Genomic DNA, 18,899 nt, shown 5'->3' with positions numbered 1-18,899 from the left:
CCACTCTCCCGTGCGCGCGATTCAGTAAAAAAAAAAAAAAAATTCAAATTAGGGCCCGCGATAAAAAAAGGCACTAGGGACACTAGTGCGACCCTAGCGCCTCTTTTTTGACAGGATCAGCAGCTATCAGCGAGTTTGACAGCTGATGCTCAATTTTGCTGGCGACTGTTCTCAAACCCGCTGACAGCCACGGATTCGGAAACTGGATGCCAGCAAAATTGAGTGTCCGATTTTCAACCCGTGAGCCGATTTAAACTTTTTTTTTTTAAATTTTAAATTTTTAACTTTTGGGACCTCCGGCTTAATATCGCCATGATATTAAGTCAGATGGTGCACAGAAAAGCAGTTGCATGTTGCGGGTGTTATTAGTTTTTTCGGGGGGGGGGGGGGGGGGGGGGGCGCATTTTCGACGCGCTATTACCCCCTTACTGTACAAGGGGTAAAGCTAGTGCGTTGAAAACTCGTGTCTAAACGCGGGTTAACAGTGCGCTCCACCGGAGAGCACTGTACTGTATCGGCCTGATTGACTGCAACCATTTCTGATAGAATCAATACTCCCAATGCACTGCAGTTCTTCTGCAATGACTCTGAAGATTGCTACCTTTTCCTTTGATATTTAGAGGCTCCTTGGAGTGGGGAGAGAGAGTCTTTGCCATGTCCCTAAACAGCGGGGAATCTTAATGCTGGCAAAGGTTTTTCCCATTCCAACATGAGAGAAACTCTTGATAAGTCAGAACTTGGGGCATGGTGTCTTACCCATTGAGATTTTGCACTCACTGACAAGATTTATAAGCAGGCAGACAGCCTGCATGCATATGGAGTTTCTGGAATTCACGGAAAGACTGCACTTCTGTTTTTGCTGCAGGGAATCGCTTAGAATTAGAGTACCAGTCACTCAGTATTGCACAGAGACCCTTCACCCCGTCGTGCCATCCAATGAAATGCACCTATGGCAATCCCAGTTCCACATTATAATATACTGTGAGAAAATACGTTATGCTAAATGTTTATGCATGTTTAAATAGTTGCAAAAAAAAAGAAAACCTGGGAAGAATATTCAGTACACAGCTTACCTTCTTCTGCTAGGTCCTTGTTAATGACAAGTTTCCCATGTCTCAAATAATTGAGTACTGGCCCAAAGTAGGTAGGGTCTCTATCTATTAGATAGGCACCTGTTTCATCCTTGAAAAAAAGGGAAAGAAGAAAGCAATTTAAATCCAACAACAAAATCTTGCCTGCTGAGATACCTACTCCCTTACATTTGTATTCAAGAACTAGTTTTAACTTATTTAACCTACACTTTTTCATTCATAGCCAGGGGTTATTTGCAGAATTGGCTGAACACAAAATGGTCCATTTGTGTCCATTCCCTGGATTACTGTTGACACACCTAATGGGCCGGTTTACAGTCCCTGGACTGAGCGCCACAGATAGTCAAATTATGCAATCTCACCTGGTTACTGGATCAAATATATCCAAATCTCTCAAATATTTTATTGTGGAAATCCTGAGCATGCATGTGCGACACTGGAGAACTAGCACTGGCCACTGTGTTAGGCAGTCACAAGTAGGCTGAACCTTGAGTCCTCTGCCAGCCAATACTATTGCCAAAGTCTTATGCTGACCAAGTGAGGAAATCTGATCTACACAGTGTCCATTACACCAATCTTACCTCTGAACAATCAGATTCGTTTGAATGACGACGATACAGAATGACACAAGCCTGTGCTTGAATGTGAGCCTATCGTACTGTGTCCTTAACAAGCTTATTACTCCCAACCCTGAGAATATACCTCCAACAAGGAGAGAGTCAAATTAATTTTCCAATCTTATTTGTATTACAAATTAAAATTTGTGATCCAAAACATACTTGCCAGCCACCATTTGGCTCAAGGCTGCATCTGCCCATTTTCTCAGTATAACTTGATTTTAGCAATTCACTCTTTAGTGAACCGAATCAGAAAGGCCACCTCTCTGAAGGGTTCAATAGAAAAAGCTTCTCAAAGATCTCCTGATATTTATAGTAGATCAAATGAATGCAAACATTTCCATAAGTCACCAATTTGCCGGCAGAGCCTTCGGTCACATTCAGAGATGATATTCTCCCCTCCACCATTTACATGACTGGCAGTGGGTGCATCCACATGGCATGCGGAGCAATTTGTTTCATCCATTTCTTGCTTTGGCCCATGAAAAGGGCCTTTAAGGTGGTGGGGGGGAGGGGGGGGGGGGAACTAACAGCAACAGTCTGAAAATGTTAAAAACAGAAGCAGCTGAAGCAAGAGAGAGAAGGATGGACCAGTTATTTAGTTCTACAGTTTTCATGTTATAATTTCTGGATACAGACAGGCATAATGCCTCACCCAGCACTGATCTGCTCCATGGGTGGGGAAAGGGTGTGTTCAAAGACTCCCCCCCCCCCCCCCAAAAAAAAAGGTCATCATTAAAAAGCTCGTCAGCCCAGGAGGACACTGGTCTGTGCTTCTCTGCCAGAAGTGTGTGACTGTAATGACCGGACAAGGAGGGAATAAACTGCCAAAGTAGTGTGCATGAGCCTTCAGGGCATCACAGGCCCTGCTAGGGGCAAGGCCTCAGATCCGCGAAGACTACAATCAGCAGTGCTCCCTAACTTTGCCCATTGGTTTCTATGAATTAAATCACAGCTCTTCTGGAAAGGTCCACTTATAAGAGATGTAGTTTGGGGGGGGGGGGGGGGAGATCTACCCACAAATTCTTAGCACGGCAAGTATACTGCATGATGAAAGAAAAAAGAGAAATCAAACCTGCCTCCATCCCCTCCAAAAATCATTCAGCTTCAAGCATATGCATTACCCACACAATTGCATTAATAAAGAATCTATGTGTTTGCTGGGAAGAGTCACTCAATATATAGTTTAGACACAAAAAAAAAAAAAAATCCAAAACATGCAGCGATACGGGTCGCACTTGGCCAGAAGAGCACAAACACATTAACCTGGTTCATATGGTTATCTATTAGAAATATCTTAATTCTGAAAGGCCCCCCCCCTCCCCTTATTTTAGCATCCAGTTCTTGGATAAAGCAGAAAGAAAAGCGGACAAACGCCGGCTTTCCATCTGTGCTAGGGATAGCCAAGTCAAGCCTGGTCATGTAGCAGACATTAAAAATGCACTGCAAGCTTCAGAAGCATCGCTGTGCAGCAGACACCAGACTGCTCACCTTACCTGTGAACAGGGCTCACCTTCCACAGAAGCGCTGCTTCTGAGGATGACCTGGTCACTACAATGGGGTGGAAGGGGGAAAGAGGCCAGTTTCCCAGCCCACAAAGCTCCCTAATGGCATGATACAGGTTCTTGGAAGTCAAATAAGATGCATTTTATTTTGATCACCTTTAAATTGCTGCAATAAATTGCATCTATTAACTGCTTTAGGTTCATATGAAGGCAGGCAGCATACAAAAATGAACAAGAGATTAGGAGAAACAGTTAAAAAAAAAAAAAAGGGCAAACATTTAAAAGTCACCACATATTAAATGAAGGCAGAAATTCTAAAGCTGAAGGAAAAAGGCATTACTTTATTAAAAAAATAAAAAAGTAGTCTAGACCACCTTCTCAACCTGTTCAGGTTGTCCAAAAGCAGTGTACAAAACTACAAAAGCTTGCATATTACTGAATAACTATTAAACAAATACAAACAAATGACAAAACATACTAAAATGCATTAAAATTCTAGAACAGGAAAACCAAAGAAAAACGTGACCGATAACCACAGAAATTCTCAAGACAGAAGTTCAATTATAGCATTACGCTCACCACAGAAGGATTTATACAAATCTATTGCTTTATTGCTGCTTCAAAATAAAAGTGAAGCCAAAGTAGGAAGTGCTAGAGAAATGTGGCAAGAAGAATGGTCCATTAATAAAGAGGGTGGAAAATGGAAGAGATAAGGAAGGTCTGACAGAGTGAAAGCAACAAATCACATCTAGAAAGTAATATTTTAGCCATGAACAGTATTTCCTTATACACACTCTCTCCTCTAGTGCTTACGAGATTCTTCATTTACATGTAGTCCCCTGATTGGAAAAATCCAAAATTGGAAATGTCAAGTGATAAGAAGTCTGCAAGCCATAAGTTTTCAGTTTCTTAGGATTTTTTATTCCAGCAACTGAAATAAGCCACTGAACAGAACATCAGCTGTATAACATTAAACTGCTTCTGTAAATTATGACAAATTTTCGTGACCAATATTTACTCAATATATTAGCATGCAAGAACCTCCCAATAAAAACAGAAGTTTAAAAAAAAAAAATGAAATGAATTGAAGGCAGCACTGGACAAACAGAGGATTCTGAGTAGCGGAGGTCACAATTTATGGTATTGCAAGAGGGAAGGAAAATGGGTAGACAAGATGGGCCCTGTGAGCTCTGCCACCATAGTCTTAACGTTTTCTAATCTAATCACCTTTGTTTTCTCCAAAGGGAGAGTATACAATATCGAAGACTTCTGCATCTTCTATTTCATGCATTGCCCATTTAGTAAGGCCATATTGAATTTCTTGGCCCAGGAGGAATCAATGGTTTATTTATTTGCTGCTTTGCATTATTTATTCTAGCTCCATTCTTCTTGCAAAGTGACATCCTGTTGTGACGTGTGTGAGCATATTGAGGAAACCATGGATTCCATATGTAAACATTATAAACATCACTGCTGCTTCTTTATATACCTTTAACATCAAGTCACACGGCATAATACAACTTAATATGGAAGATTCTATATGTTCATATTATCCAAAAGGGACTACAAAAAGTCTGCTGGATCCTGTAGCATGGCTGTAAAGATTGGTGTCCTTGTATTTCTGGTTCTGTAACTTCAAAACACAGTAGAAGTACTCAGATATGAATAATGCAGAAGCTATTTCAGACATGATTAAAAAAATGATTACTGGTGCTGGCAAAAATCTATAGGAAATACGATGTCTAGTGGTCAGAGCAATGAAATATTCAGAAGAACTTCTGGCATTCAACTTCCATCAGTGACTGTGACCTTGGACAACTGACTCTTCCTGTGCCTCTGTTTAACCCTCTAGTCTAGCTGGATAATACTTTTGGAAAGATACAAGAAACACAATTCCTAAGAATGTGCTATACAGATTGAAATCACCTTTTGAATGTATGTTCACCATCATGAACCACCCTTAATATAAGAGAGGTTTATTGGATTTTTTTTGGGCTTCCAACCCAATTGAACAGGGGCTGAGATCCAGCACCATGAGCTATCCTCACCTCATATCCCCCTCTAATGCAGCAAATCCTCTGTCAAGGGCCATGCACCAAACTCCTTCTGGACCCTTGCAATTATCTTAAATCCAGCCAATAGGCAATTGTGATCTACAATGACTGGAACTCCCTTCCCCGGGGTTGTGAGCTCTGCCTCCAGAGCATTCCCAGCCTTGCCTGGGAAATGAAGACCTGAGTCAAGAATCAAACACAGGTCTTCAACATGGTAGTGTGCAACCGTACCACTGACCCAGCAGGCTGGCCCCGTTACAATAAATGCAAATCATTTATCTTTGCTACAAAGTTGCAAGGAACCTGGCTGCACCACTAATGATGGAAATGTCTTATATTCAAAATGCCTATCCATAACAGAAACATAGGGGCAACCTGCATGGACCGGCAGTAACTACCTTGGGAAGCTTGCTGGGCAGACTAGATGGACCATTTTGGTCTTTTTCTGCCGTCCTTACTATGTTCCCAGCATCTCCTCCATTCCTCCTCTGTTCAGTATCTTATCCACCTTTTTCCCCTTCTCCCCAGCATCTCTTCTCCTCCTTCCCCCTCACCTAGGTTCTTACCTGGAGATACCTCCCCATTCAGAGGTATCTCCAGTGGCAGCTTCAGCCTCTCTTCCCAACAGCAACTCTGGGACACTCTAGCACTGCTCCAGAGGTTTCTCTGGCCTCCCTCCTCTAGCGCAACCTCTAGCAATGATGCCAGCTTTAGCAGTGGATCCACTCTCCCTCTTCCAACTGTGTAGGCGAGTAGCTGCGGCCTCAGCTGCTCTAGCACTATTTTTCTTATGCATGCCCCACTGTTTTCTTGGAAGTGAGATGCTAGAAAGCTTCATGGGCATAAAGTTTATTTCTGAAATTAGGATGAAAGTCAGTTTAAACCAATTTTTACCCTTGCAAAAACTCGGTAATTTAATTGGGGGAGGTTTAAAACAGAAAATGAAGGACCCTACTCATAATGCAGAGAAAAGCGACCAAAATAAGGGACATGGAAGAGCTCCCCTACGAGGAAAGGCTAAAGAAAGTGGGGCTGTTCAGTTTGGAGAAGAGACAACTGAGGTGGGATATGAAAATACTATAAAATCACGAAAGGACTTGAGCAAGTTAATGTAAATCAGTTATTTACTCTCTCAGATAATAGAAGGACCAGGGGGTATTCCATGAAGTTAGCAAGTAGCTCATTTAAAACAAATTGAAGAAAATTTTTTCGCTCGGCGTATAGTTAAGCTCTGGAATTCATTGCTAGAGGATGTGGTTACAGCAGTTAGTGTAACTGGGTTTTAAAAAGGTTTCGATAAATTTGTAGAGAAAAAAATCCATAAACTGCTATTATGATAATTAATAAGCAATAATATATTGTGATTTCTCTCATGTTTGGGTACTTATGACTTGGAGTGGCCACTGTTGGAAACAGGAAAGTAGTCTTGACGGACCCTTGGTCTGACCCAGTATGGCATATCTTATGTTCTTATGAATCCAACATGACAAGAGGACTTTCTAGAAACAATACATACAATCTTAATGAATAAAGACAGACTCTCTCCCCCCCCCCCCAATATTCTTGATCTGATCCAAAATAAAGAGCAGAAACTAGTAACTTGTAAGAGTCCTTTGTTATGGAAAGCCGGTCATTTAATCTGTTGCTTTCAACTTGCACTGAGAACTTAGTGCATTACCACCTCAAGGGAGTATACTGTTTTCCACTTATGAAGTCAGACAATAATAATCATGTAAATGATAGTAATGATACTATTTTTCACAGTGCTAGTCTTATAAACAGGCCTGATGTAATGCAGCCAAGCACAGATGTGACACAGGAACACACGATTACACTATGAGAGAACTAGGAAACACCAGCAATGAAGTCTGCACATACATTACCTTGTGTTAAAGCCAATGACAAGACTAACAAATAAGATTGAAAAAATAAATCTAAGACTGAATAATTGCATGATAACTCCACTTTCAAAATCTCAAACAAAAATTAAATTGTGTTTTAGCTACCAAAACCTGTACCTTTCGAAATATTTGCAGTTAACACTATTCCATTATTTTCCCTATGGGTTGTATCACATTCAAACAGATCATTAAATTTGGTTTGCTATTGTGCAACTCTGCATCGACAGACATCACAGTCACAGTCAAACACTCCATATTGACTTACTCACTCTGATCTAGGGATGCGCATTCATTGTTTAGTGCACAATAAAAATTAGTGCACACTATTTTTATATGTATACTATATAGAAATTAATTTTTTTTAAACACATATGCAAATGAATTTTTAAACAAAAATTTTTTTTTGGCTCTACATCCCTACTCTGACCTCAATTCTGCCAAAATTCCTGAGCCGCATAACTGGCTGAAAAGGAGATCTCTGGTCAAGAGTCACTATTGTGTGCCAAAATAAGATTTGGGGGCTAGCCGATTTGATATTTGATTGTCCCTACTATGCATAATTTTTTGTACATTTTCAAGTTTTGCAGAGCGATGTCCTAGGAGAATGGAGCCTTTGCAGGAGACATGTCCAATAAGTTAATGGGGGGGAAAAAATTTTGTACACTGCCTTACTCATTGCTAATAAGCAATACAGATACACAGTGTAGACTGAAAACTACACACACCTTCAAGCATTCTGACATTAGGTCAAATTTGGAAGTCTGCTGCCATAAGAATCTATTTCATATATACCTTCTGGTGAAAAGATCATGCAATGATGCATAATCAGCTTTTTACCTTACTGACAAGCAATATTTTTTGCATAAGTGCATACATGTCAAAGAGACATCACCATCACGCAACATGCCCCTAATTGACCGATTAATATAGGACCTGCAGGAAATCCATATTTACAGAGCTGGAAAATCCAGGGCACCTAAAGAGACTCAGGCCCTGGTCCCCGACAGAAGAGACACTGGTGGGGCACTGCAGTGGCCACCACCAGTGGGGTCCAGCTTTCAGAGAATCAAGGGTTGCTGCTGGCAGGCTGAGGGAAGAGTGCCCAGAGAGAGGGAGCAAGAGTCCCTGGAGGGAAAGGGGAGCTAGGGCTGGGAGAAGGTCAGGGACAGAAAAGGAAAGCAAAAAGGAACAAAAAAAAAAGCAAAGTAGTCCCAAAAAAAGGAGGGAGGGGAGAAAAAAAAAAAAAGCAGCTTCCCTGCTCCTAAAAATGCTCAGTACCTAGATTTTAAAAAAAATTTCACTTCTGCAAAATTTAATAGAAGGGGTAACTTTTTTTTTTATATCAAAAATATCCTTCTATGCAGATAACTAAGGAACAAATCTAGTGACAAACCAAAAGGTTTAGACAAATCATCCTGTACATAAATTAGGTGCCTTCTCACCTTACTGATTTCTTTTTAATTTCTCCTAAAGAAATGTTGGGGGTATAAGGACTCTTTCTAGTAGAAAATCACACGTCATAATTACATAAAATGTATTGGAAGATGTACGAGTTCTGGCCCCCCCTTCATAAAGAGGCAGGTGTGCTCTTAGTAGGATTTAGAAGAGAATCTTTTGTGTGTGTGTATGTGAGCATGCAGAATGGAGCTGGTAAAGATAGAAAATCACCACCCAAAGGTTCAACAATTATTAAAACAGAAGAGCAGGAAGGTTACAATGGGAAGCAGAATTAAGCTTGAATTATGGGCCAGCCCAATGAGCCAACTGGCACTGCCTGACTCATCTCTCTTACACTTAGGCCAGCAGGGGCTGGGAATGCTGCACAGGGGCAATATTTACTGCTCCCAGGAGGTAGCAAGTCCTAGCCATCGTGATGACAACTGGTAACCAGGCTCAGCTAAAAATGACAGAAAAAATTGCCTAGCTAACATTTTACCATCACTACCTATATAGTAGCCAGTTTGTCCACGTCACCCAGACTGTCTGCGTGAGTGTAGGGAGCAGGTAGCCACCCAGGAAAGCAGAGCGGCAGGACTGTGGGGCTCAAGGATGGCCCTAGTGAACAGTGTAGCCAGCAGAGCTCAGTCCCCATGAGTCTAACAAGCTGCCACTGGGAAAAGGATAGTAGGGAAGGTAGCAGCCCATGAGGCTACTTACATAGATGCCCATGCTATGAGGGAAGTAGCCCACACCAGTCTGCGGTCTCCACTGCTGCTTTGGTCCATTTCAGTTAGTCTTTGATAAGTGTTTTCAGTTAGTGTGAACTTAAGAAAAGAAACACTGCCATAAGCATGTTTTACGCTTTAATCAAAATTACAGATAGAATTCTAAAAAGCAGAAGTTTGGTAAAGAAGAGTGACACATTTGGATAAGTAGCTAACAGTGATGGCCAGGATCCACTGCACCTCCATTAAAGCAGCCATCGTATGCAATGCAAAGCTGCCGCAGGGGGCAGGAAGTGCTCCACTTTCAATACAAATCCTTGGAAGAGCACACAGACTGCAGGACCAGGGGAATGGCTCCTAGAAAGAACCAATGAGAAGGGAGTTAGGGTGACAGAAATAATTTGATGTCATTCCTGTGATTCTTAAGAATCAGTCATAGAAAACATGAAAATGGATCTAATCCTTCTAGAAAGTCCATGCTAAGTCTGTGGTAAAATGGAAAGCAGGCCGAGGCAGGGCTTCAGGAATGCTTTCCGCCAGGTTGGTAGAAGAGGTGTGTAGGTTGCGTTCTTGGAGGGTACTTGTATTTGTGAGGGGGAGAGTAATGTGTGGCAGGGTAGTATGGAAGTGGCTGTGGGAAAATTGAGAAGCTGCATCACTTCTCCCCCCTATGCAAGCGCATGGGTACTTTGTAAGTACCTTTTTTGTGCCATCCTTTACAGTTGCTTCACATTTCCAATTTCTCTGCCTGTGTTGCTTTGTAGCAAAAGTGCTGGAAGAGTGGAGAGTTAGAAGACTGCACGCTGGTCAGCATTTCTAACAATTTCCCAGAGAAAACTATGGAGGTTTTTTTGGGGGGGTTTTTGTTGCGGCTTTGTGCTCTGAAGTACTAGATTTGAGGTTTCTTGTTTTGGGATTCATCATACATTCATTTTTTTCCCTGCATGTCAAATTTGGTGAATTCCCATTCTTTAAAAAAAAGAGTGAGTTTTGTGCTTACAAATGAAGGACATTATCCTTTCTACAGAAATATTTCCAATACTCTGGGTGTCAGAAAGCATAAAAGATGGTAAGGAATGTGATTATATGTTAGGTCCAGCTGTTTGTACTCATGACGAGCGACTGCCAAAGTACATTTACTTCTTGTACACCTCAGCCCAATCAGTTTACACTATGGAACCTTGTTCTACTAAGTAGTCCCAGAACTTAATTTCGATCCATTTTTTCCATTATAGATTCCACAGAACTACTGGAATCATCCATGGCATTACATGGAGACTGGTAGGACTGGTTCTAAATGCTCATCAAGCAGCCAACCAGAATTATGGAGCCTACATAGATTCCTCCAGCATGTTTAGGGCTGAGCAGTGCAGGTTAAAAGCAGATTGAAAACTGGCCAAAATAGCATCTTTAAACATATTCTCTATAATGTATTGATTTACAGGAATTAGAAGAGTCATCAATTTACATTGCAGCAAGTAGAACTAAAAGGAAAAACTGCTAGAGAATACCCTTCAAATCAGGGATGTTACAAGAATTTACCATGCAGAGAACTCTTGATCATCCCTCTCCACCTCCATGCCCTAGCACCCAAATGTTTCCATAAAATCTGTTTGAAGAGTGCCACAGTCCCACTAAACTGCAAAATATGCCTTCCTTCACCAAACATACATCCAGCATCCATGCACTGCTTAAAAACTGGTGAGCTCAAGTCACCTGCACAAAATGCAAATACACATGCAAACAGGGAGCTTTGTCAGTTTCCCTAGATGGAGTTCGGCACAATGAAACACTTGCTACAGGAAGAGTAAAAAAAAATTAGCACAAAGAGGGCAACCTAGCAAAGGCATGACCTAAGACTATGACCACTCTAGATTTAAGGAGAAGGGGAAAGCACTATGGGCAAGATTTACAGAGACCAGTCTTAGAGCATCTTTCAGCTTGAATACTGATTTTGTGTAGGTCTCACAAGCCAAGTTCAGGGCATCAGGCAAAATGCAACTCCCCCACTTCCTGTCAAATTGCACACACTCAGCTAAGGCATCCTCTCTGCAATTTGCTAATGCATAGGAACAAAAGAGAAGCAAAGCTTAGTGGTCTGCTAATTAACAGCACTTCTGGTGCAAGTTTAATAGAGCAAACCATTTAAATGAGATCTAAGAGCTGAGTAGTCCAAGCTTTCACAAGTGTAGAAACTGGGATAAATATGGTACAATTGGATAACTTCATGGGAAAGCAAGTGTGTCTTTTTTTTTTTTTTTAACAGATTCCAAAATTACAAATTGCATTCTGCCTTGAGGCAAAGTCACCTTTCAGAAGAAACCATAAACAAATTCATACATTTTGTGCATTCCAAGACACACCAAAAGCACTAATGATACAAAACTTTGGAGGAAGGAGGGAGGTGATGTGGCAAGAGGTCCACCAGGGTCCTTCACTGTACGATTCTGGTAAATTTCAGCAGGGTGATGTGGAAGAACAGTAGAAAACCCAAGCACGTGCATGGTTTTAGAACAAAAACCACTGCCAAGAACCTGTAACTTGGACTAGAATAAGAGACTCAAGCTCAATATTCACCCCACCCCCAAGTATTGCCTTCAACTGATAGCACTGTATGTAAGTATATCAAAAGCAGCAACTCCTTTCTAAATTCAGCAAATCAAGTTAGTGTCAAGTATAAAAATGGATTTGCTAATATGGAAAAACCACAATATAATTTAATATTTCTAGTATGCTTTTTGTGGTTAGCAGGCCACTTAAACATGAAAGATTTAGCTTAACTGGGTCAGACCAAAAGTGTCCAACCCCAGTATCCCGTTTCCAATAGTAGCCAATCCAGGTCACAAGTTCCAGGCAGGTCCACAAAAAGGTAAATAGCACCCTTGCTGCTTACCCCAGTGATAAGCAGTGGATTTCCCCCACGTCCATTTTAATAATGTTTATGGACTTTTCTTCCAGGAACTTGTCTAAATCTTTTTTTTTAAACCCAGCTATACTAACAGCTTTCATCACATCCTCCAGCAACAAATTCCAGAGTTTGTGTGTGGAGTGAAAAATAATTTTCTATTTGTCTTAAATGTATCACCTGGTAACGTCATTGTGTGTCCCCCTAGTCTTATTTGCTCAAAAAGTACGAAACCAATTTGCATTTACCCGTTCTACTACACTTTTATAGACCTCTTCCCTCAGCTGTCTTCTCCAAGCTGAAAGGCCCTAACTTTTTTAGCCTTTCCTCACAGGGGAATTGTGCCGTCCCTTCTTATGACTTTGTTCATTTTTCTCTGTACCTTTTCTAATCTGCTATATCTTATTTGAGATGTGATGACCAGAATTGCACACAGTGCTCAAGGTGTGGTTTGTATCATGCAGAGATACAAAGGCATTATGATATTCTCTGTTTCAATCTCCATTCCTTTTCTAACAATTCCTAGTATTCTATTTGCAGGCTGCTGCCACACACTGGAGCAGAGGATTTAACATATCCATGATAACACCTAGATCCTTTTCTTGGGTGGCGACTCCCAATTGTGTACCTATAATTTGGGTTGCACTTCCCATTTTGGCATAAAGAATGTGTCTTTAGATAGTCCCATACAGACGGCATTGCAATAGTCTAGGTGTAGACAGCAATTTGATGACATCACTGGCCAACAAGTATTAAGACTTTTTTCTCTAAAGATGAAGCAAATTTAAATCTCATTGTCCAATTGTGCTACCCAAATAGCCACCACTGACAACCAGGTTTTATCGGCTCTATGTCAAGGAGCTTTTACAATAAAGAATTCTGCAATCAGTACACACACAATGAACTAAGTGGTCTCCACATCTACTTAACAGTATTTTTCTTTTTTGCTTTCTGAAGTCCTAAACATGACTTCAGGTATTTTCTTTATTGTGTTAATCCAATATTTTTAAAAAGTCTGCAAAGATTAACTTTATACCCCACAATTTTGGACTTTTTTTTTTTTTTTTTTTTTTTTTTTAAGGGGAAGGGGTGGAAATGTACGCAATTATTTGCAATTCTGAAAATTTTTTTTGCCCAGTCAAAATGTCATCCTTAATCCCTAGTAGCTATTTAAAATGCTATGCATCCCGGGGGGGTGGAGGAGGAGGATTTCAACACAGCAGATGGAATCAATGAAGCTGAAGAGCTCCCCTAATGGATTTCTGTTATCTGTTCTGCAGTTTAGTGCTAAAAATGCCATGAACAGCAGTATAATGTAAGAGAAATGTGTGTGGTGTGTTCATTAGCTAATGTTGCAAATCTTACACTCCCCCCCCCCCCAGCAACCAAACATCTGAAAGATAAGAGGGTGTGGCGGGTGGCGGGGAGGGAGAACCATCACTTTCGATCCCTGTAGTGACTTTCAAAATAGGAATTTCTAGGTTTTTTTTGTTTTTTTTTTTTTATAATTTACCTGGAAAAATGAGTCTTTCCCTACTGATCTCTCATTCTTGCTGTAATATTCAAAATTCACAGGAAAAATAAAATACTGAAACCAGTCCCTGCACATCCAGTGTGTCGATCCTTTTTAAAAGCACAGACAACCAACTACACAGATCAGACAGTGGCACATCAGGACACACCAAGCACTTCTCAACTACTGTTCCAAGTTAGTATTCTGTGCTCTTTGACCTTAAACTAAAAATAAAGTATAGCCCTAAATCACATTAATTAAAACAACTTCACAGATCTTTGGAACAAGTAAACAAGCACGTAAAAAAAAAAAAAAAAAAGGCCAACCACTGGCTGCTACATGATGTAAGCAAAAGGTTTTGGCCGAAAATTCAACACAAGAGGAGAACAAAACTCCTTTGGCTACCAAGGAGAGTCAAGGTCCATTCCCGGAGGTAGGTTTTTTTTTTTTGTTTTGTTTGTTTAAACCGCAGGGCAACCACTAATTTGTTCAATACTCAAGGTTAAAACAGAACAAAAAAAAATGGAGGATGCATATTTCCAGCAGTGAGTTTTACTGAAATGTGCTTTAAAGACCTACAGTACCTGAATGTAAACAGATGTGATCTCTCAGATCGAATGAGAAGTAGAAACCAACTTCAAAAAATCTAAGGAGCACAGATCCATTTTGATCTCCAGAAGCTGTTTCAGGCCTTAAGCTTCTCTAGTGGGTAACCTCTCTAGCCCTCGATTCTGCTTGGAAGCGGCCTTCTTAGATCCTCACTTTCTGGTCCCAAGTCTTTTATAAAATTATAAATATTTTCAGTAGCTTTCAATAAAGCGGGTTTTAAACATTAGTAGAGGTAGTATTTTAAGTAGATAGTAGCCATTTAAACACTATATGAAAGAACAAGCTCTAGAATTTCAGATTTTAAATCATCTATATTAGTTACATGAAAGTAGCTTTCAAAATTCAAACAAAACCACACACTAAACCAAACTACCTACAGAACACATTGAGTCAAGAAAGGAGGAAGAAACAGCTCAAAGGCCCAGGAGCAGATCTGTAATCCACCAAGTAGCGGATTAAAGATTCTATTGCCAGCCTAAAACTAAAAACACTCAGGTCAGCAGGACTGGAAGCAGCACGCACAGAAGGGAGTCTCCTCAATCACTCTCCAGCAACACCTACTGGGTGCTTCACGTGCACATTGTGTCCCATAAGCTAAAAAGCAGCACAACTGCAAAGTAGAATTACTAGGGCAGTGCCTCCCAATTTTCAATCCAAGGTGGCTCCACTTTAGCACTTCAAAGAGCAAACACAAAATCAAATCACCTCTAGAGGCCGACTAAAATAAAACAGACCTCCACCCCATATCCTACCATTCCCACCCAGCATGCTCATGACCCTGGCCCACCACACAGATTGCCGTTTTAACATGAAACCTTTACAGGCAGGGGTGGGGCTACAAGTGTGCACAGACTTCCAGTTGCAGGCTGGAGTGGAGGGCAGAAGCTTTATTTGTTGTGAATCTATGAATGGTCACAACAACCAATTTGTCAACCACAGGCCTAAGGATGAGGGTGGGGGAGAGGTAAACTGGAATAAAGGCCGGGCTGCTGTGAATGAAAGCACCTCAGCTTTGGTTAACTCCCACCCTTGAGGCTAGAAAGCAAGAGACCATGCATTCTGAATGTAAACAAAGAAAACAAATCCTGATCTCATGACTATCTAAACCATGGCTTTCTTGTTCAGGCAGGCAGAGAAAGAAGACTCTGGGTAGGATTCACCCACCTGAAATGAAAGTCAGTTATTAGTTTCACATAAAACTAAGGGGCGGACTCTATTTGGACAGATAGCAACTAATTATGGAAACTGGATCAAGTGCGTTATTTACTGTATTTGATATACTGTTTACAGAGAACACAACCAAGTGGTTTACACTGCAAAACATACACAGCTAATTTTAAAAAAACTGCCATATCTATATAAATAAAAATGTTAAATAGTTTGGACAAAATTGCTAATCTCAGAAACCACTGAACCGATTGCTTTCAAATTTGGACACAACCTTCATTTCACATACAGGAAGGTTCTTCTGTACTTACATTACACATATGTCACACCTGTGACAGGTAAAATAGGCTTAACATTTTTTTCCAGAAAACAGCGACATCTGCTGGACGTAAGCGCCATCTGTTACACCTTACACTAACACACGCTACACTAATCATTTTGCAGGTCCAGGTCCACGTTTCACTTCCATTTTAACACATTCGCGCACTTTTTTCGCCGGAAGATAACTATTTCCTTTACAGATAAAATACACCCCCCACACACATGCCAAATTTATTTACTTCCCAGGCCCTCACAACACACAAAACCTGACAGAAGTCCGGGAGGCTCCAGCGGGGGGCCAGGACCGGTCCGGGACACATCTGCACTATGGCCGTCGGCTGCCAGCACTCAACATGGCGCCGACGGCCCTTTCCCTTACTATGCCTGTCGGAGACACTAATGGCGGCAGTAGCCTATGTGACCTAGTAAGGGCGAGGGCCCCTTGGCGCCATTTTCAGGACTGGCAGCTGGCGGACCTTTGTCCTTACTATGTCAGAGGACCTACCGCTGCCATTGCTCCACCCCACTGACATAGTAAGGGCAAAGGGCCATCTGAACCCGTTTCAGTGCTCGCAGCCGACAGACCAACGCCAATACATTGCTCCCGGACCGCTCCTGAACGTCCGCTCCACCGACAGACATTTTTATCAGGTCTCGGGGGGTCTGGAGGGTGGGGGGGTGGTAATGAATTTATTGCCAACATCTTAGGGAGGGGTCACGAGGGGGGGCAGGAGAGTGTGGGGTGGTTAGTTTAAGAGAACTTTTCTCATTCGGTTGTTTTTTGGGGGAAGGGGGAGGTTCACACACAAATACATACACTAAACTTGCACGATCTCAGAACGCACCAAAATAGCCCTCCCCAGGCCACAAAACAAATTTGGAAGTGTAAATTTGGTTAGGCACTCTCCTATTTGGCTACATAACGCGCACAGACACCCAGGGACAGACCACATGTAGCACCAACAATTTGAATTTCCCAGGTCTTGGGAGGGGGCAGGGTTATTATTTGATTTAAAGGGTTGGGATTGGGGTTTTTTTGGGGGGGTGGGGGTTCCCACAGAAATAGAAAGACAAAGGTTTTCTGATCTGACGGGTAGGCAGTAGGCGGGTGGAGGTGACAGTGAGGGGAGGGAGAATGAGGGGAGAGGCGAGTGTGAGGGGAGAGAGTTGGAGTGGGGACAGGGGAGGGAAGGGGGGGGGGGGGTGAGTGACCAAGGGGGAGGAGTATGAGTGACTGAGGTAAATGAGCAAGGGGAAGGGGGAGGGAGGGTAAAGACCCTGACTCTGCCACTGCAATGCGAGGCCGGGTACCGCTAGTAATCTATAAGGACCAACGATATACATCATATCACAGGGAAAGCCCATCATCAAGTCGCAAACACTTTTTAAAAGGGATAATCATATGCTTGAGCAATTCAGAACACACACGTTTTGGACATCCAGCGTTGTCACACGTACCAGTGTTTGTTTCAAAAGTGCATGGGACTATGGAAAATCAGTGTCAAGTATTCTTCAATAAGCTTTCACAGTTAAAAAATCTCCTGAGTTTGATTCCTAGCTCAGTCAGGGCTGGGGATGCTACAGAGAGAGCATTTGCATCCCCAGGGGAAAGGAGAGGGTGCCTGTCACCAGAAAGAGGCCAGATTTAAGGCCCATAACTACACGGTTCTAGGGATTCCTGGTTTATGGCGCCCAGGCAAGGGTCGTCACTGCGACAAAAGAAGTAAAGTTGGGAGGAGAAACAAACAGGAATTACAAAATCCGGGCAGGTGTAAGATAACGGCTGGCTCAACACAAAAACAAGGAAGCAAGCAAAACCTTCAGTGAACCACTACAAGGCAATTAGACATAACTTGTGACATTACTACTAGAAACTTTCCTGTAGAAAACAAAATGGCACCAAGAGGACAAAAAAAACAAAACAAAACCCCACTTATGTACATTTTTTGGTCTACCACATACAAGAAACAAAATTTGAAAGGGAATATTGTCAGACCATGGCTCAAACCCAGGTCCTCTGTATCAGGTCCTCCACTCCCCCAGGTAGGCCAGGGTTGGGGGCAGGAGGAGAGGAATCCCAAGGCTATATTTCATGCAGGGGTGGCCTCAAGAGCCACAAACAGGCCAGATTGTCAGGATATCCATAATGAATATGCACATGAGAGGCAGTGCATGCCAGTCTACCTCATGAAAACTTGACCTGCTTGAGGCTCTTCAGAATCAGAGCTGATCACCCCTGCTCTAGCAAAACAGGGAACCTCTGTATTTATCCCACTCCCTTTTGAATTATGTTACTGCACCACTTTTTCCAGGGGACATTCCAGGTATTCACCATTCTTTCTGTGAAAAATTATACTTCTTGATGCTGCTCCTGAGTTTACCTCCTTGGAGCTTCATATCATGACTCCTAGATCTGCAGCTTCACATTCTGCAAGATTAGGTGACCCCAGGCAGCTTAATGACATGAGCACAGCACGGCTTCTGGTTCTCCTCGCTTACTGGCCCACTGTAATGCCTGGGTACACAACATAGCTAGACCTATCTGGGCAAAATACTAGGTTGTAATGTGGCTGAATATTTTGAAAATTCCTCTCTATTCTGCAATTTGAGAGACCTCATTTCCCCACCTCACAAACAGTGAATAATCCTAATGCAAAAATCAACTTCCTGGGCAACAAATTGGGCTGTGTGTCAAGGCGACTGCTTTAGCTTATATACATGTACACAAAAAAAAAAAAGGCCTTCCTTCCTATTCATAACTTGAAACTGAAGAGTGTGTACACGTGTATGGTGGTGAGAGGAAGGGAGGGGGTTGACGAGAGACTATGGAGCTAACAGGGTACTCCCTCTGCCACATTCATCACTTCATCTCTCCTCATGTGACTAGGCAGATTCCAACCTTACATTCTCTTGATCTCCTCGGCAGAGACGTCAAATTACAATAGGAATGCTGGTCTCTGCTCCCACTTTCTGTATATACAATGAAGGTTTTTCTAAGAGGCAACATGCACAAGTCATGTAAATAGGCCCTCAAAAGAGTCCTTCATGTAT

General features: G+C 41.9%; 1 protein-coding gene across 2 annotated transcripts in view; it reads right to left on the bottom strand.

Moving 5' to 3' along the window:
• Nucleotides 1–18,899, bottom strand: part of KCTD5 (potassium channel tetramerization domain containing 5) — a 60,883-nt gene that overhangs the window by 28,493 nt on the left and 13,491 nt on the right. For both annotated transcript variants that reach the window (XM_029576387.1, XM_029576388.1), the window contains exon 2: nucleotides 1,074–1,182. In XM_029576387.1, coding sequence (XP_029432247.1) covers nucleotides 1,074–1,182 — 109 coding nt within the window. The remainder of the gene's footprint in view (nucleotides 1–1,073; nucleotides 1,183–18,899) is intronic.

Source organism: Rhinatrema bivittatum, chromosome 14, assembly GCF_901001135.1.
Source record: "Rhinatrema bivittatum chromosome 14, aRhiBiv1.1, whole genome shotgun sequence".
Taxonomy (NCBI): domain Eukaryota; kingdom Metazoa; phylum Chordata; class Amphibia; order Gymnophiona; family Rhinatrematidae; genus Rhinatrema; species Rhinatrema bivittatum.
The sequence above is the reverse complement of the archived record's forward strand: the minus strand, read 5'-3'. Positions and strand labels throughout refer to the sequence as shown.